Below are 20,710 nucleotides of genomic sequence, written 5' to 3'. Positions count from 1 at the left end.
GTCCTTAGATCTTATAATCACCCGCAAATGAGTCTGCTAGTCTACCTGGGACTCTTAATATGGCACACAGCCTAAAATGAAGGATTTACGGAATTAATAATTACTCCTAATTTTGGACGGTGAATCAACTTTGCTCATTGTCACTATCCGACCAAATAAGTCTTCTCATATAATCAATGGAGCCATCCACTGACAAAAGCAATTCTATCATCATGTAGCAGTCCTCAAACTACTTTGTCCAAATGCATTGCCAGGCACTCGAAAACATGTTGAATGTTGAAAATCTTCTTGACATCAACCACACAGCTCTGCCTTTTTGACCGGTTTATAGAATACAGCACTTTCTCAATATAGAGATGCAGACAGTATCAGAGACCGCAATGCCTACGTGAGCATAAGATGAACTTTAAGATTTAGGATTTCAGTCTGAAAACAATCAGTGTTTCATCTGGCCCATCGCCCATGCCACGATGAAGGACTTGTATTGCCATAAGACTGTCTTTGTTACTTGTAGATGCATTTCAGATCCGTAAATCCTCCCTCAGTAAATTGAGGAAGCCCAATTTTGTAGAAAAAGGATGAAACTGGCACAAGAGGTTTTGTGAACATCTCTTAAAGAAGGTGATAAACACATTGTTTATCACTTGTATTGTACTTGTGCAATGTTAAACAAGGAGCCTATGACACTGGCCTGTTATGTACAGTCATCCAAGAAGTGCCAATGGGCTTCCTCCTTCAAAAAAAATGTCGACACTACATTTGCTTCGGAATTTCACAAGCGAGCTATAGTTTTCTCTTTCAAATGTTCCCTCACTTTAGTGCAGGTACCTAAAAACACAGAAGCTATAATGCTCTTACAGCTCTTTAGCACTAAACATTACTCAATTATACAGGGGGAAATAGACCAACACAAACTAGTGGAGACATGGTAATTCTCATCTCAGAACACCCAGTGAGAAAACAAGGTGTAACAGAAAATATGTTTTAATGAAGAGCACATCAGGAGCCAGCAAAACTAAGCCTGAATAATTATATGTAGCACGAACATCAAAGAAAACACCCCAGTCACAGGGCTAACAGGACCCAAAACACTACAATGGAAGGAAGACCTGAGATTATCACAAGGTGAGACATCCACAAGGAACGACGTAGTGGACAAGATTACATATTAACAACGTAGCTTAGAAAGCAATGTCAAGGAATGCCTATGTTTTGCAATATATAACATGGGGTACATTTAATCATTTGAATAACTGCAAACCGTATTTATTTTTTTTAAAATGGTCGTGTTCCAATGAGAAAAGAGATTGCATATTTCTGATGGCACCATGTTTTATGTTTTAATCTCTGTGTTAACGTTAATAAACACATCAGATATCATCTAGTCATCTGGAATCCCAAATTCCCATTCATAAAAATGTAAAAAGCAATTAGTGCAGGATAGATAGATAGATAGATAGATAGATAGATAGATAGATAGATAGATAGATAGATAGATAGACAGATCCTCTACCCCTTTGTGCCCATCTCTCTCCATCACACCAGGATGCAAGGGGCTCAGTATTAATTATTCAGTAGCATAGTGTGTAGCCCAAACAAGAGCTTATCCATAGGTATGGCCCTGTTACCAGCTCTAGATGCTGAAAAAACATTTTACTACTTAGAATGAAGATTATTGTTTCCAATCTTGTATAGATTTGGAATACGAGTCTGGTATGCATTGATTTAATAAATGTGTTCTTTATATACACAATATCCTAGGCCCATGAAATTGGATGCATTTCATAAGACATTTAAATGTAAAGGCTACTCATTAGGAATGCGCCCTCTCCCATTCTTTTTTAATGCTTTGTATGCTCATGAGTTCCTCGCATTGCAGTTCTGGGTAAACCTTGGCTGTATTGGCTATAAAGGGGAACATAGGGGTAAACATTATTTTTGTATACAAACAATATGCTGCTTGGAGATGTGTGGCTAGAGGTTGATTCAGGTAAAGGAAGATGTTAGGAGATATTTCATTACATGGAGCCACTGAGGGATATTGTTTTGGGGATGCACCAGTATGCAGATGATACCCACGTTTACTTGCATGTCTAATCTCTGCAGGATGTACATCTCCTGGAGGAATGCCTGAGTACATGGTTCTTCCTAAAAATGAACACTTCTACAACAGTTTCTCCTTTTCATTCTATGGCCTCCTGCACCTCCTCTGAAGACTGTGTTAAAAGATTTTCTTCCTTACAGCGCTTATCCTCCTTTGGTCTCTTTTCCCAAATATTCCTTATTTGGGACCTACTCTTTCTTTTACATGGCATATTGCACTGAAAGTCTTCTTAAATCCATATTCTTGAAGGTCTTCTTAAATCTTCTTAAATCCCGTTTTCCTCAGGCCTTCTTCCACGCCTTACCCAAAGCAGATTCAAGAGCCAATGCATTAAACAGCATCACTACTGTTCTGAAGGAACTGTACTTTTTTACCCTTGATGCTACAAGTATGTTTTAGAACATTTGCATTGAACATAAGGAAGTTCACTCACAGAATCCAATCTACTATGCAGACAAACTCTGTATTTCAGAGGTTTCTACCACTAAAGGACCCTTTTATGGAAATGTGTCATGTGCTATGACTAGCTCCCTATTGAGCTAAGGCAGAATATTGAGCTTCTACCATTTAAGAAAGCCCTGAAAACTAGGTTGCATGTACAGGCTGTCTGCTGAGTTATTACCAGGCTGTACTACTGTTTCTCCTCCCACTATTTCTGAGGTTGTGTGGTGTGAAGTTTCAGTTGTGAATTTTTTAATGTTTTGTATTATGGACCAATCATTTAGTAACTGTTTTATTGGATTATGTTGACCAAACCTTTTTGTAACCACACTCTATTGCATTTTATTATTTCAATGTTGCCCTATAGAAAACTTTTAATAATGTGAATTCAATATTGGCATGTTTTTGTTGTTTTGACAGCATAAGCGTAGGCATCTCTAGATTGGGCATCTGGTCCTCTTCCAGGATAAAGTCCTTTGAGAAGTTAAGGTAGCAATTTCCTCTCTTTAAGAAGGATTTCTTAAAATTGCTTTAGCTTTAAAAATGGCCAGGGTCAACTGGTGAGGATGGGGATCCTCGCCCAGTTTCCACCAAGGCACTATTAGCGGGAGTGGCACTTCAGCCAAAGCCATTGTAACTGGTCTCTAGACTAATTGTGCATCTAGGGTAACTCTCCCTGGCTTTAGGGTGATGTGGGAAGAGGATATGGATGAAATGTAGGATGAGCTAGGGTGGTAGCTACAGTGCTGGGATGAGATGTATGCAGTTCTAGAACCTCCAGACTTTACTCAATAGATAAAGTATGCTCCTCCGTGTGATTCAGAAGTGGAGAGGCTGAGGGGGTTTTCAACCACTCAACAGCAAAATATTGTGCCATTACCGTGTTGTAGCATGACAAGGTTTATTCCATTGTTGATATGTTGGGGAAGGCAATATCAAGATCTTTTTGGCCCACAATCTGGCTGTGATTAAGAGGGATTGGACTCTTTGGGTGGCCGGTGTGGCAGCAACAACAAGGGGCATTTCTGTCCAGAGAATGAACATGCATCTGGTGGGGGATATAATGACATTATCATCATACAGACTTCCCTGAGGACTGTAATAAGATGTGGTACTTTTTGGTGGGTACCTTAGAGATTACTGACTCCCTGGAGATTTACTGTGGCACTCTGGTGAATGGCATGCAATACTTTGGCGAGTCTCTTAATTAGTATTCAAATTATGATACTCCATGCTTCATGCATATGAAATTTGAAGCTAACGTCCATACTGGTAAGATGTCCTGTGATTGGTGTTATTTTACAATTTGTGTATTATTTTGTTAATTGCTTAAACCCAATAGGAATACAATTTAAATAAGTCTGCATCTTGTAAATGACTATGAAAGTTGGAGCAAAGGGCAGAGAGTCACTGAAATCGCAATATGCAATGCTATAGGTAATTATGTTTATGTTGATTGAGTTTATATAGCGCTTTAAGCCAAAGCGCTTTACAGTTTAACAACAGGTACAATAGTGAGAGAAGCATATTTACAAACATGAAACAAGTCATTAGAACAATATGTAGAACAATTTACTAAAAGTAGGGGGGAGAGTGGGGGAAGGGGAGGGGAGAGGGAGTAGGTGATGGGGTTACAAAGTCTGTTTTGAGGTCAGGGGAGTGGGAGGAAGGGGGAGTGATCTGGTGACCTCCAATGCCCCTAAGTGGTTACAGTGACCAATTTGAGGTCATTGGGGAAGAGGGAAGGAGGGAGGGAAGGGAGTGGGCAAGGGTTAGAAGGGGAGAGGGGTAGGGAAGGGGAGTCGGGGGAGTGAAGAAGAAGGGCTTTCAGGGAGGAGCGGAAGGATGAGTAGGTAGAGGTGGAGTGGATGGAGAGCGGTAGGGAGTTCCAGTGTAGGGGGGCCAAGAGTTGGAAGGAGCGGCTGGGGGTACATTGAGAAGGTAGAGGTCTGCTGAGTGGAGAGAGCCAGAGGGGGAGTAAAATGAGAGGAGGGAAGAAAGGTAGGGGGGGCAGGTCATGGAGAGATTGGAGAAATTAACATAATTTTCTGCCACCACTTTGCATGCATATTGTATACACATATATAATACATTTATAAGGTCCAAGTTAGAGCTGGTATCAGAAAAGTGTGCACACATCTACAGTACAAAGATTTTACTCTTACACCTTTAGAAAGGTAGGACATAGTAAAGGATTAAATAAACATATTGTACATTTTCCCATGCCATGCTTGGAATTATCACATTTCCTAACTTATACTTGTATGTGTGTTCTTTAACTACAAGCTCAAGTAGTTGTTATACTTTTAGACATGCCATTTTAGGTGTGTAACACTTTAACAACAAATCAAACAAGCTTTACACATAACCACAAAACAAAACTCAGCAAATACTACTTTCTACTCTTGATCAGGACCCACACCTTTGTTCGAGGGCCCACGGTACTTTGGTGAATCACAGAGGAAGTAATCATATGTATATGTAATACAGAAGCCATAATAATATGTGAGGTTTCAGGTTACAGGCTAACTGTAAAATGCTGCGAGTGACAAGGACGATGGATTTGACCGCTTTGATCCCAAATCAAACAGCTACTTCACGGACTGCCATCTGCAGATTTGTATTTAATGTGTTAACACTGTTTAAAGACTGAGACTACTGACCCACAGATGCTGTTGGAGTGTGTGTGACCAAGCCCATATGACCAATCAAATACAGGGTGGGATTTTGCACAGCAAACTCTTTGGCCCAGCACTTACTGGGAGTGGTACCATACAAAAAACACCAGTAAATCCTAGAGCAGTTGCGCTAACACAATTCTATCACAGTAGATTCTTTCATTGCTATGAGACAGGCATTCCTTGCAATACTAGTAAGATATGTCATGTGTGCTGACTGTATGGTGGACAAGAGGGCGCTGGGGGATGTTGGGTTCCTCTCTGCCTGGTGTATTTGGGCATTATCCTCACCCCTTTCTAAATGAAGGACCCTGCCTTCATATTCCAAGCACATACTGAGGCATTCCAAGTGACAGCAATAAGCCCCTTGAAAGTTTCTAAAATTTGCCATATTCTCTGCTACCCTTCCTGCCCTCTGTCAATTTCAGGTAGCAATCCATGACCAACTTAAAATTCTGACACCCCTTGCCATGTTTTACCCAATGCTTGTGACTTCTTGTAAAAATAGATCCCTCATTTAAGACAAACAGTTTACATTGGAATTTTGTGAAAGGTTACCTGAATATGACCAGTCAATCTCTTCAATCAGTCTCCGCTGATGTCTATAGTAACCATTCACCAAATCTGCAAAGGAAAGGAAGAATTTAATTCTATTGTTTTATGCAGCAAGAGCTTAGATCATCCTAGAGGTTTCATTATTTGATAATGTCACTTGTCAACTAAACAGTAATTATAATATTACTTACTTATTTCTACAATGTTGTAGAAGTTGTACTCAAAACATGGCATTGTTAACAGAGGCATTGTGGGTCAGACAGATAATACACCCATAGTAGCTCATGTTGGTATGTGCCTTAAGGTGAATGAAAGGCATAAAACGCTTTGGCTTTAAAAACTTCCATTCACACCATGCCACATATTTATTCATGTAATGGTGGAGAGGAGGGGTGTAACGCAACATGCGTTTCTGCCCCCTCCCTTCCTCTCCGGCATACAAAATCGTCCAGCATTTGCACTGGCATCGATTTTCATACTAGCGCAAATACTGGAGATCTGGGGGTCTACCAGCTTTATTCACCAGCACAAAGCAGGCTGATCCATTGTACATGCTGTCTGCCATGCTTGCATGTCAGGCAGGTTTTAATTGTAATTGTGAGTGCCGCAAGAATGGCAAGCAGCGCTCACAATTAAAAGTAAGCGCTGCTTGGCATGCCATGGAAATGCTGAAAATTTGGTGGCGAGAAGCCTCCTGCGTGTATGTCAACACATAATGGCTTGCCGCCATCAAATTACGAACTTGGAGAACATGAGATCCCTAGAGTTTCAAATTACTGATGGCTGCATTAAAGATCCTTTATTGAAGGTTTAGTTTATACTGACATTGATTCTACTAACATACTTACACACAACCATTCAGTGTTGGTCACATATTGTACTAGCTTTGGCCAAACACTCAAACTTCATACGTTTAGGTGTCTTACTGTTAAAATGCTACAGATTGAAAATATGTATAATTACTTGCAAAGTACAGCTAGATAGCATCTATGAAAATATGATTAAGATCAACTAGAACAAATGCTGTCTCCATTACCTTGCAAATATTTCCTGCACAACAATTGCAGCAGTTGCAATTAGTCCAAAATGAAGTAGTGCACTTAATCTACAGGATTTCTATGAGTGACTGTGTCTTAGTATATAGACCATTCTTACACTAGTTGCCTGTTGATTGCCAGGTGTCATTCAAGAAAATGTGTTTGGTCTTTCAGTGTCTGCCTGGACTTGCTTCACCATGCTTACCAGACAATTTAGCATACTATAAATCAATAGGAAATCTCTGATCAGAGAATGTATTTATTGAACATTTGCATGCCACCTATACACCAGAAATTGAGGTGCTAAGGGGTGCCCAGGAGGGCAGGTGTCAGGGGAAGCCAGGGGCCGAGGTAATAGTGCAAGGAGGGACCAGCCTCGGAAAGCTAGTCAGGGAAGGGTGCCCAAGGGTAAGTGCTGGTAGGGAAGGGTGAGAGGGGGAGACTGGACGAAGGAGGACCTGATCCCCGAGAGATTCACAATGGACGCAAGCAACCAGTCGTAGAGGCAGGAGGAGAGTAGCATGGAAGGAGGGGGAGAAAAGGAAGGTTGTGAGAAGCTTCCAGAACCTAAGGAGATCCATCTCAAATCAGTGAGGGGCAGGGAGGCCGTTCCAGAGGGAGGCTGCTGCCAAAGTGAGGGATCTATCCCCCACTCTCTGCTTGGAGAAACGCCTGATCTGCAGGGAGTTGGAGCTAGAGTACTGAAGGACTCTAGGAGGGAGGTATTTAGGAAGGGAGAGTTGAATGTAGGGAGGTGCCAGGCCCCAGAAAGACTTGTGGATGATGCGGAGGGTCTTGAATTTGATCCTTTTGAACCTTGCAACCACTGGGAGCCAATGGAGAGATTTTAGAGCTGGAGAGATGCGGTCCCTGGGCTTGAGGCCAAGAGTAAGTATTGCATTCCTATTCTGGATTAGTTGAAGAGGGCGGAGTGAGGAAAGGGGCAGATTAAGGAAGATGCTGTTGCAGTAATCAAGTCTTGAGAGAACCAGAGCTCTGGAGACATTGAGTTTCTGGGGGAAGGTGAGGAAAGGGAGAAGGCCTCTGAGGAGGTGAAGCTGGTAGTGGGCCGTCTTGGCAAGGTCAGTGATATGAGGTGAGAAGGAGAGAGAGTTGAAGATGACACCCATGTTTTAGTCTCACATGAGGGAGAGGGGAGGGGGCCCAAGGAGGGCAGACAGAGTGTAGGAAGGAAGGAGGGAGTAGGGGTCCCAATGAGAAGGATATCAGTCTTATTGGCATAGAAGCAGAGATCATTAGCAGCACACCATGCCTGAATAGCAGTCAGACAGTCAGGAATGAGTGGAAGGAGAGCAGGAAGATGAGGGAAGCTTAAAGGAGAGCTGCGTGTCATCAGCATAACACTGGAAATGAGGGGAGAAGGTGGAGATCAAGTGGGCAAGAGGGGAAGGTTTATGTTGAAAAGCCACAGCAAGAGCATAGAGATCTGAGTGCTGCCGCAGGTCGAGAGTGAGGTAGAGGAGAGAAAGCGACCCAGTTGAACTTGGGAGGGCTGATTCGATACAAAAGAGGTTAAAGAATCCACTGCCCGGTCCTTGATGCCCAGGGTATCACAGAACCGATTTATGAGGATGGAATAGTTGACCATGTCAAAAGCAGAGGACAGATCGAGGAGAATAAGGGCGAAGGAGAGTTGGAATAGTTAGCCAGAAAGGAAGGGTCTGCAAATGGCTTTTTTGGGGTGGGGTGCACAAGGGAGTGCTTGAGGGTTGAAGGGAAGGAGCCAGTGGCAAAAGAGTGGATACAGAACTCAGCCAAGCAGAGAGTGAGAGAGGCAATGTTGTCCTTGATAGTTGTAGAGGAAAAGGGAAGCACCTTTTTGGAGGAGACTGTCATAGAGCAGACTGGGTTGGTTACCTCATCGAATGCTATGGGTGAGAAGGAGGAGAGTAGGGGGGAAGGGAGAAAAGGGGGGCTGGGGGAGGCCTGCAAGCAGACGGGGAGAGAGGGGCGTAGAGGAGAGAGAGGACAGGATATCCTCAGTCTTGGTAGTTAAATGGGGTCCAACGTTGTCCAGAGGGCCTGAGAAGGAAGAGAAGAATTGGAGACTGCAGTAGGATTGACAAGTTCCTTGTAGATTTTGAAAAGTTCAGCGATTTATACATTTTCCCAAATCTCACTGCAAGTCCAGAGGAGCACTGACATTCTCTGTGGTTGTACCACATGTGTGAAATACTGTGCTCCTCGAGCTTCATCAAATCCACAAGATAGTTCTATTTCAAAAGACTTTGGAAATGTTTATCCTGTTAGTCGTCTCCGCTCTTGAATTATACCTGGCATATCCATGTGATAGATGTGTAAGTTACTTGTAGATTGGTCTGTCTTTTTGCACTATATAAATAATTAAAATTAAAACCAATCAATTGAATATCAATAATATAGGAATGCTTTAGCCCCTGTTTCTTGTCAGTGGTTATGAAAAAAAGAGGAAGGCTGCTTCAGAAAATGTCATTCCCTTCCTAGCCAATCAACATTGTTCTCTTTCAAGTAACCAATCAAAAAGCCTTTTGCTGCTATTCAGTTCTGCATTCATGAAACAGTCAATTGTGCTCTGTAATTACTGTAAATGGGTCTGTCTGCAAGCTCAACAAATCTTTAACTCAATTTTAGTAATTTCTTACCAAACTAAATGAAGATCATTTGTGGGACCAGATTCCAACTTTTCCCACAGGTTTAATGTAAATCCGTGCAGCCTATTTTGATGAAGGTGAGTGTGAGTTTTTCCTATGAAGTTTACATTGTAAATGCAACTTTTGGGCCGACCTTATAACATCGCCCCGGCTCCCTCACCTCCCGGAACTAAACTTTACAAAAACTTTTAAAAAGGAAAAAAAATCAGTGCTGGATGTACAATTTATTGGGAAACCTTCATGCAGTTTCGTTGAAAGGGCCATGGTTAGAAGCATCTAAAAAGTGCTTTTTCTATGGGGAGACCAATTTAACGATAATTACAGTCGCTATCATCGACTCTGTATTGTATGTGTATATATATGTATATATTTATAAAGTATATATCTATATATAAAAAAGTAAAAATGTGTGGGTTTGTGGCAAAGTGTATGTTCCCTATACAATTCCACACAGTTTCACCAATCTGCACTGAATTGTGCAAAGTCACCTGTTTGGACCCTCTGTACATTAGTGGCTACATGACATCTGGTCACCCGACCCCTTGCCCCAGATTTCAGCAAAAGTCAACATTTGGGTGTGGGTTTGTGGCTTCGCGTATGTTCCCTATACAATTCCACACTGTTTCCCCAATCTGCACCAAATGTTGCACAGTCGTATGTTAGGCACCCTTCGGACATTACTAGCAGCATGACATCTGGACACCCCACCGCTTTCCCTGAATTTCAGCAAAAGTGAAAATGTGGGTGTGGGTTTGTGCATTTTCATATGTTCCCTATACAATTCCACACAGTGTCACCAATCTGTGCCACATTTTGCACAGTCACCAATTAGGACCCTCCAGACATTATTGGCTCCATGAAATTTGGACACCCCACCCCGTTCCCCGGATTTCAGCAAAAGTCAACATTTGTTTGTGGGTTTGTGGCTTAGGGAAGCTTTGTTTCTTATACAATTCCACACTGTTTCACCAATTTGCCCTAAATTATGCAGAGTTACCTATACCTATGAGGGAATGAAAGCCTGGGCAACCACAGGTATATCAGCTAGTAGTTATATAAACATATATGTAGACATATTAAACAAGAGTGTGGGAGCCCCTCTACTGAGAACGAGCATGGGTCAAAAACCCTCTTCTATGCAATTTCTTCCACTCAGGTGGGTCTACAACTACGTTTTAGCTCACTGCACCATTAACAGAGAAGAAATAATAATTTGCTATCAGTCTGGTCCCATCTACAAGGGCCGCCCAGCACTGAAATGTTAGGCAATTCTCTTCTGGACAAGAAGCTTCATGACCAGCAGAGATGTATACGATTTGGCAATGTCACAATTGTTTGCGGCCGAATTGATCACGGATGTTTATTATGAAACATTACCTGTAGATGTCCATCAATAACAACTTCTATTTTCTTAATAACCACCTCTACTCATGAAAGTTTTCTAAGTCACTATTTTAATTAATACATAATAGCCCCTATGAAAAACCAATTCAGTATATTTTCAATTAGCACCCGGGTTGGGGGGAGCATCCAATCTGGTTCTTTGTCAAAACATTAAAAACACCAAATGGTGATCTGCGCCCTTAGTTGTGAATAGATGAAAAAAGTTCAAGGTAGAGCCATTTTGTTGTTTCAATTGTTGTAATTGTACAGTTTGTAGAGGAAATTAGAGAACTCTTTAGTTTCACAAACAATATATTTCAACAGAGATAGGCGTCTTGTTGGTTTTACATGTTTTATACAAATCAATGTTGTCGGTAAATCCACAAAATTCAAAAGAATAGAGAACATAAACTTGTTGTTTTCACAAGTTTTCAAAGAGGTTGGTAGGTCCACTGATTGCACCGAGTAGAATGCAACAGCTTGTTGGTGAGAGTTGTTTTCGGAGTTTTGATTTATCAAATAACACAATATTCCATTTGTGTGGATTGTAGTATGGTAAAGGTGCCTTCAATATATGTTGCTTCACATATATTTTTATTGGAGTTTAGTTCAAGTTCTTAGTTGGTGCCTTCTTTGTTAACTCCCTCGACACGTGTTTCTCCAGATTGTGTGGTCTGGTTCCTCAGGAGGGTTTTTTGTTTAGTGGTCGGCCGGGAATCCCTCCGTCGGGATTCCACGGCCTTTGCCCCCGGCGGAGGGCGTGGCAGCCCCCCAGCCAATGAGGAGGCTCAAAGCGGGCTATCCCCGCTCCGAGCCTCCCCGCGGCTGAGAGGCTGCCTTTGCCCCCTGCCAGGGACTTGGGTAAGTCTTTTTTTAAATTTGTATTCCCTTCCCTCCCATCGCCCCCCCAACTTACCTTCTTGTTCCTGCGTCCCCGGCGGGGGACGAGGGAAGCCTCCAGCCGTGTGGAGACTCGCTCTGTGCCTCCACACGGATGGAGGCTTCCCATGTCCCTCGCCGGGGACACAGGTAGGTATTTTTTTTTCTCCCCCCCATCCACTCTCGCCCTCCCAACCCCACTTACCTTCTTTTTGATCCTTTTTCCTTTTTGTGTTTCCAGCGCGTCCGCTCCCGATGGCTACCAGGAAAAGAGAAAACGGACTCTGTTTTCCCTTTCCATGGCTGCGGCCATTTTCTTTTTTTTTTTCTCCCGAAACGCTGCAGCGTTTCGGGACAAAAAAAAAGCTTTTAGTGCCCCGGTCACGCAATTTTTGCGTGCTGGGGTACTAACAGCAATATAACCCTCACGTCTGGGGCATTACCAACTCAGGTAATGCCCCGTGGCCTTACCTATGGGCCCCGGGGCATTACCTGAGTCGGTAATGCCCCTGACGCTCGGGTTATATTGCTTAAGTATATAAGTCCTTAGATTTGGTAAAAGTGCACCGGGCTGAATCTACCGATCCAAGCTTGTGTTTCCATGGAACCCAATGTCTGCTTCCCCACCCCACCATCTCCCCCCATCCTCCCTTTCCTTTCAATGTTCCCGTCCCTCCCACTTCTAGGCCCATTTACCTAATTTCTTCTGCCGCCACTTTTCTGCTGCTGCTCCGTGTCCACCATGGAAATGGAGGAGGTGCTCCGTATGGAACCCCACCTTCCTGATCCATGGTGGCCATGTTAAGGCAGTATTTTGATTCAATTAATGAGGCACCATGAGACGTCCCGTTAATTGAACCAAAATACAAGTCTCTTAGCACACCGGGTTTCCGAATTGGGAACCTGTGGTGCTAATAGCAATAACCACCCGTTGCAAGGGCTGGAATGGGTGGTAACGCTCCAGGGACTCTCATTAAATGCCCTCGCTACATTCAGGCCTTTACCTCAAGCCACAGCCCGTTACCACCCGTTCAAGCCCTTAGAATGGATGGTTAGTGCTATATTACAAAATCACTGTGACAGTTTTGTTACTGCTCGAAGAAGGACAGAAGATATCTTTCTTGGTTACAATTCTGATTCTCACCCATTCATTTCTTGAGTCTTATCATCAACCAAAAAATAAGCAATGAATCTTTCATTTCAATTTCATTCAACAAAAATGCATTTGCCTTGCCAACCAATAATAATTCCTCTATAAATATACAAGTGTTGGCAACTCAGTGTATGCATAATGAATTTGACATTAATGATTTATCGATAAATTTTGATGAGAATAAAAATTGTAAGCAAGGAAGATATCTTCTGTCCTTGGATGATCAGTAATACAACTGTCACAGTCATTGTGTAATAAAATATGTACTAAGTTTGGTTTTTCATGAGATAAATTATCTATTAATTAAAATAACGATTTAGCAACATGTCAAGGGAACAGTGAGATATTAAGAAAATAGAAGTTTATATACACCTAGCCCTTATGTGGAACTGGTGCACACTACAAATATTTGAAAATCAGCAGATCAGTCAAACATAAGATATTCACTTTTTAAGAATATGAAGATGTACCTATAATTCAGATATGAGCTTTACCTGTGAGGTTTGGCAAGCATGCTAAGAATGTGGATTCTAAATGCTCAGATTATTCACTGGAAGTCTTCATTACAACTAATCCCAGTCTTCTTTATCAGATTACTTATCATAGAAAGCAGCCGCCTCCCACAGGTGTCCTTTTCCAAAACCTTTTTTTACTCCCATTGGAATATAATAATGACTAGAGGGCTGCGCACATCCAGCTTGTTTTCCAAAATGGAGATGAACAGCTGGCCAGGGAGGGAGTGGTGGATGTACGTACTGTGTCAAGAAAGAGTAGGGCTAGAAGTAATAAAGATTACCGATAGGTAACCCAAGCATTATCACCACATCACAGTACTTAACAATGGCACATAACAGATGAACGGTTGTCTCTATAACTCCATGAAATTACTCTGGCCCTGATCATACTGCATCACCTAATGTGATCATAATGCAATAGATCATAATGAAGATAAGGAGCCTTGGAAAACCACAGTACAAAATCAGGGCCAATAAACACAAAAGAAGAGTTCAAACCAAAAGTGATATTCTACTAACGTGCTTTTTCCATGCACCATCCCAAATACAAGTTGCCATGTTTGGTAAACAGACGGTTTCCCATCAGGTTAATGAAAAGGAGGAAACTGCAGTTACTGTATATTTATAATAAATACATTTGCTAACAAGCAGCCCAACTCAGAAATACATGTTTCTGAGAGGTTCATAGAAAGGAAAAAAGAAAACGATAAAAGTGTCTTCTTCATCTACTGACAACATCACAGCATCACCACCAATTAATGCATAGAGACAAGGGACGGAGACATTAGATCCTGCTCGGAAGTAGGCACTTACAACATGCCTATTTAATGTGACATGTGATGGTGTTGCTTGGGAGGGCCCAGGTACAAAATAATGTATAATGTGCCAAGTAATTGAGATATCTCAGGTTGCTCAAACAAAACCGAAGCTCTCGTTCACTCCCCAATTGCTATAAAAGTATTCTCTTCCATTGATTTTGTACCACATGTGTTTCTCTAAAGTAACACATATTAGCCAGACCTGAAGAACTTTAACCTGCTCTTATCAATATATTATTTTGCAAGGATTTTTCTTAACATGGGAGGCAATCTTTGCCAGCACTTGCCCTCGTGCTCCCTTTCCAGGACTATCCCAACTTAGTCCTCCCTATCCACTGCACTCATCCTTTCCTCCCCCCTCTTTTCCCCTGGCACTTCCTGCCTTGGCCCGACCAGCACTTGCCCTCCCCCACCCCTGAGGGGACCACACTCTTGCACTTCTCCCTCTACCCCCACCCCCTTGCACCTTTCACCTTGTCATGCACTTGCACGGTAGGATTGCCATCAGGCCAATATAACCATTCTTTGTTGTTGTATTTTTATGATTTCCCATGCGCCCCCCCTTCTTGCCTTGTGGTGCCTGGAAACACCTGTGTATAGGCGCCATACAAATGTCCAATAAATAAACAGTGCTATGATTGCCTAGCCAGCGGCAGGGATTCGTTTGGACCTGAGGAGCATTTATGGAGCTGGGCTTCCAGGGGAGCAGTGCAGAGAAGACCACACTGGCGAACAGCTCCCACCAAAGCCACCTCTGGCAAACCAGGAAGGAATCTCGATTTTCAATCGTTCCAAGACTCTTGGGCAGAACAGTAGGCTTGTGGCAAAGGGGAAGGCATGTTAAAATGGTGAAAGGTTTCTCATATTGTTAGTGTTAGTAGGCGAGGAGTTGTTTAAGTTGAGAATACCTACTGCTTGGTAGAAAGTGGAGTATTTGTACATTAGGGGAAGGGCAATACCTATAGCCGCAGAGAGGTAAAGTACCTCTGCAGCCCCCATTCGGCCCAGCAGAGGGTGTATCTGACAACAGCAGAGGGTGTAACTCTGCGTGCCTCACCAGGGAAGGGCACACTGGGGGCTATAGGTCAGGGGAATACACCTCACCAGTCATGCTCTATCTGCTCTCTTTGAGCCCTGGAAACAAACAGGGGGTTGGTTGCTCTTAACTAGTAATCAGGGCTGAGTCTTGATCTGGGGTGAGCTATTTACTTGAATTCCTATGTACTCAACTGAATACTCTGGTGGTTGATGCTGTACGTTTCTCTCCACCATTGGTCTAGGTGTGAGAGGTGGAATGAAGTGGCCCGTCCCTGGTTGGCTGGTGGCATAGGCCAAGGCCAACTGGAACACGTTTGTCATACGAGTCAGCTAAGTGTCAAAGTCAGCCATCCAAGGTGTATTTATTTTATTTATTGTGCATTTTTAAGGCGCTTACACATCAAGTAAATTATGTTTCAAAGCGCCCAAAGATGACTGTCAGTGCCCCATAAGCTCTTCATTCACACATGCATTAGCTTTAAAAGGCCACAACTTTTGTGGGATATGAAGGGTTCTATGTTCTTAGATTGGCAGGTTTTTTTCACACAGTGTTTTGCTGAATATTTTCGACTGAAAAAAACTCATCGAAAAGTTTTACTTTTTAAAATTTGGGGATTCCCCCCCAAGTCTCTGTCCCTATTATCTAGTCGCTATTCCCCACACTGCTACCTCCTATATCTCCTTAAACAACCCCCTTCCCATATTTTACAATGGGTTTTCTCGCCAAAAATGTTAAGCAAAAACCTCTGCGAAAAAAGCCTAACGATTTAACAACATCGTACCCTATGAAGAATATTCAGTTTTGTTGATTCAATTCACCCACAGGATATGCAACCTGTGGTTCTCCAGATGTTTTGTGCTAATTCCCATAATTCCCACCATTTATTGTACTGACTAGGGATTATGGGAGTTGTAAGTCAAAACTTCCGCCAAGCGCAATTTTGCAGATCCCCCAGAAAAATAAATCCAGTCTCAGACGGAATTCGTTTTTCCAGGACACATTTTTACTCTCTCTACTAGTTTATTCCCAAAGGACTTCAATTAGGAGAAAATCCTTTTGAAATAATAATTATATCAGATTTGTATACAGCAATTCATGCGTGGTTGATTACTACCTCTTTTAAGTTTTCTGATTTCACTCATTTTATTGGTACTCACTTTATCAACTTCATGAGTGTGAAGGGATGAGCCAGCTCTGCCGACATTCAAACTTGCAAAGTTCAGGCTCACCCCATTACAGAGATGAGTGAGTAACCACTGAGCTATTCACCGGCACAAAACCAACATAACCCAGCATCTACCAATCCAATCCCACGCATCTTCAGAGGCGTGTAAAGAAATAAACTCTCTGATTACTATGAACACCTAGGGAACCAATTACCAACTTTAAATCCTGCAGAGATACTAATCCTGTTTCCCAATGAAACCCTTGTCTCCTGGACATGCTTAATCATAGTGACCAGGCCCACATTCTCATAAAATAGTTGTAGGCCAACCTATTTTTCTTACCAAGAGATCTCAATACACCTGACCTCTGCATTAGAGGCCTTACTGGTAACCTTTCACAACTTCAATATATCTACATCTTAAATTGATGTACAGCATTGCAATCAATATATACCTATATGCACTGTTTAATATCATCAAGAGGTTTTACACCATCAACAGAATAACATGCATCTACTGTAAGTGGCTATGCATACTTGCTTTGCAGCCATTTTACTGTATATTTGTCCTGCTTGAATTCTGTTTATGTGAATGTGCGAGTCACCCATCATTTGTGAATGTAATCCATGTACTGGTATGACTCCAAAAGCAAGCTGGGGTGCTGCAATGAACTTATGTTCCCATTGTGCATGGCTATCAGCACCTAGTTTTCCATAGCAGTCCTCCCTTGTTAAGTTCTAGACCTGGCCAGGCAGAATTCCACAACACCCACACCACTGGGTTGTGTGGTTGTTGACTGCAGACAAAAGGAGGGTGAAGCTGAACTTGCACAGAATAGTGTGCCTTGGTAGGGGCTCTAACACTATATGAATGAGGACTGCAATTAGTTTTCCTCAGCCAAAGTCACTGGCCTCTAATGAGGGTAAAGCTCAACTAGCACACAATTGTGTGCTATGGTAGGGGCTATAACACCATATGAGTGGGGCTAAAAGGCTGCCTCGCCCAGGGCTTTATGTGACAGAGCTTGTCCAGTGTGTACGCATCACAAAGGGAAACGTGAAATGCAGCCTTTACAGGCAATAGGAGCCTCCATTCCAAGCATGATAATTGGCTGGAGAGCCATCTTCTAAGATGTGAGAAGAAAAAATGAGAAGCAAAGAATGCAGCCCTCTACATTGGCTGGAGTCTGGATTCTACACTTTCTGGTTGTCTAAAGAAATGAAAACTTGCTCTAATGCATTTTAAGTACAGAAAAGAGCATTTTAAAGGGCCAACATGACCGTAACCGTAGCAATTGTTTGCTTTTAATTTTCTTTCAAACTTAACAAAACATGTCACATCAGCGTAGGCAGTAGGGGGTATAAATCTACTCTTCCTTAACCTGCCGACTTAACTTTTGATTATTAGAATCCTGGAGGACACCACAAGTAGAGGGGGTGATACCGGAGAGAAAGGACCCAAGTTATAGCTGGAAGGGACAGTCAGAGGGAAAGGACATGAGCCAAGCCAGAGCCTGATCAGTGATGCCCAGGATATCATGGAGACGGGAGAACAGGATGTTGCAGTTAACTGTATCAAAAGCAGAGGAGAGGTCAAGGAGAGTGAGGCATGTGAGTGAGTTGGAATCAAGGTTTGAGAGCAGGTCTTCACAGGTGTTCAGAAGAGCAGTTTCCATGCCTCTGGATGCTCTAAAGCCAGACTGATGGTCATGGAGACAACCAACAGATTCAGTGTCTGGATAAGGTGAGAGATAGCCAGCTTCTCAAGGAGTTTGCCCAGGAAAGGGGTGATGGAGATCGGGCAAGAGTTAGCTGGAATGGAAGGGTCAGCAGAGGCTTTATTGAGCAGAGGGTGCACAGGAGGGTGCTTCAGAGAAGTGGGGAAGACTCCAGTGGCAAAGAAAAGGTTGCATAGGTCTACGAAGGCTGGAGCTAATGAGTCAATGTTGTCCTTGATGGTTTAGGAGGAGCAAGGGTCCACCTGTTTGAAGCTTTCATAGACCGGACTTGTCTAGAAACCTCATCAAGTGTGACAGGAAAGAAAAAGGGGAGTGGAGCGGCGACCGAGAGGGGGGCACAGAAGATGATGGTGCACTACTGGTACGGTGGAGATAGAGGAAAGGATGTGCTGTGTTTTGGCAGTGAAGTGTGCAGCCAGAGCCCCGCAAAGGGCCTGGGTGGGGGCAATAGAGGATGAGGATGCAGTAGTGTTGGGCAGCTCCTTACAGACTTTGAATAGTTTGGCCGAATTGTTGGAAGCCGCAGATATACAGGCTTGAAAGTGAACTCTTTTCTTGTGCTGGATGCAGAGCCTTTGCAGGAGATGGTAGGCCAGCGTATCAGAAGGTGCACCTGAAGATCCCCATTGCTGCTTCGCTGCCCTGCACTTGTGTATAAGGTTAGCTAGATCACAGTCGTACCAACAGTCGTACCAAGAGTTGCACTTTTTGGGAAGCTTCATTTGGACCCTCATGATAGGGGCAAGGATGTCGAGAGTTTTTGTGATGGAAAGGTGAAGGCTGGAGAGGGCTGTGCCAGGGTGGGAGTCAGCCAAAAGAGTAGGTGGAGGGGAGTAGGTGGAGGCAAAGGTGGCTACTGACACTTTTGTCATGGGTCGGAAGACCTTATCGGTTGGAGGCAGTTCAGGGTGTGCCAGTGTTAAAGGAGAAGAGAGCTTCAAGTGAGAGGAAAGAAGAGAATGATCTGTCAATGAGAGCGGAGTAGTGAGAGGGATAGAGAGAGGGATGTCTGAGGAGATGAAAATGTCCAAGGTGGGGCCAGCAGTGTGTGTTGGCCCAGAGGATAGAATGGAGAGAGTGGGTCACACAGGTTGCATAAAGCTCCGGAAGAGTCAGGAGAGTGTAGATGGATGTTGAGATCCTCCAGTAGGATAAGTTGGGAGGAGGACAAGAGAGAGGATGCCAGGTCAGCCCATTGCGAGAGGAAGTGGGGTGGGTGGCCCTGCGACTGATAGAAGGTGGTCAGAGTAAGAGAGGAGGTAGGGGAGAGAGAGAGCGTACAGACCAGGCATTCGAGGGAGTAGTAAGCCTGAGTTGGAATGGTAGAAACAGGGATCCACTCAGGATATATCAGGGCAACTCCCCCACCTGGCCTGGTGAGCCTGGGCTCAGAGAGGATCTTGTAGCCTTCAGGGAGAAGTGTGTCAAAACTTGTGATAACCAGGTCTCGGTGAGAGCAAGAACATCTAAGTCCAGGTGTTCAAGGATGTGGCAGATGTCAGAGGAGTGTTTGACTGCAGAGCAAGAGTTAAGGATGTCAACGTGGAGGAAATGTCCATTTTTGAGAGACTTACAGGGGTTGGAGGTGTAGGGGATGGAGGTCCCAATCATAAGGGTTGAGCGTACCAGAGAGCTACAGGCAAGAGAAGGCAGAGGGGTCTAAAGTAGAGAAGGCAGGGGAGCGGGATAGTAGTAGAAGGAAAGGGAGCCAGTGTAGGAGGGTCTGTTGGGGGCAGGGGGGCCCCAGATACATCTGCAGTGCGTGGCACAGGCACCAGCGAAGGAGCGTGGAATCAGGATGGAAGGAGAAGTCAGAGGATCTATAGTGAGGGCGGCGGTGTGGCAGGGTGGAGGCAAGGAAGCCCAGAGCTTTACCAGTGGTTATGATTTATTCAAAACCTTCCAACCATCACCTTTCTGTTTTGCTAAAGTCACCCCGAGTGGGACGGGTATGCCCAGACGTGGGTCCCGAGTCTGCCGGGCCTAGAGACCCAAGCTACTCCTCACTGATGACGCCCAACAAGGCTGAAACATGTCTGGGGATGCTTGTGGTCTCGTGCAGAAGGGATGTGACCTAGCAGTTCGGGCTGGACTGCCCCTTTTGGGGTAGGACCAAGCCTGATTTGCATATGTTTTTTCCCCTTCTGTAATGGCTTGGCAGGCTGAAAAACGATGGTCTGGAGGGTTGCCCAGAGCTTTGCCAGTGGTTATGATTTATTCAAAACCTTCCAACCATCACCTTTCTGTTTTGCTAAAGTCACCCCGAGTGGGACGGGTATGCCCAGACGTGGGTCCCGAGTCTGCCGGGCCTAGAGACCCAAGCTACTCCTCACTGATGACGCCCAACAAGGCTGAAACATGTCTGGGGATGCTTGTGGTCTCGTGCAGAAGGGATGTGACCTAGCAGTTCGGGCTGGACTGCCCCTTTTGGGGTAGGACCAAGCCTGATTTGCATATGTTTTTTCCCCTTCTGTAATGGCTTGGCAGGCTGAAAAACGATGGTCTGGAGGGTTGCCCAGAGCTTTGCCAGTGGTTATGATTTATTCAAAACCT

The 20,710-nt window shown here is 43.7% G+C and overlaps 1 protein-coding gene across 8 annotated transcripts in view; it reads right to left on the bottom strand.

Annotated features, from left to right (window-relative positions):
- PTPRZ1 (protein tyrosine phosphatase receptor type Z1) overlaps window positions 1-20,710 on the bottom strand; it is a 949,709-nt gene that overhangs the window by 736,225 nt on the left and 192,774 nt on the right. For all 8 annotated transcript variants that reach the window (XM_069629084.1, XM_069629085.1, XM_069629086.1 and 5 more), the window contains exon 2: window positions 5,782-5,847. In XM_069629084.1, the coding sequence (XP_069485185.1) occupies window positions 5,782-5,847 (66 nt within the window). The remainder of the gene's footprint in view (window positions 1-5,781; window positions 5,848-20,710) is intronic.

The sequence above is a fragment of the Ambystoma mexicanum genome, chromosome 12 (genome assembly GCF_040938575.1).
Source record: "Ambystoma mexicanum isolate Mex_15411 chromosome 12, UKY_AmexF1_1, whole genome shotgun sequence".
Lineage (NCBI taxonomy): Eukaryota > Metazoa > Chordata > Amphibia > Caudata > Ambystomatidae > Ambystoma > Ambystoma mexicanum.
Note: the sequence above shows the minus strand (reverse complement) of the source record. Positions and strands in the feature narration are given on the sequence as shown.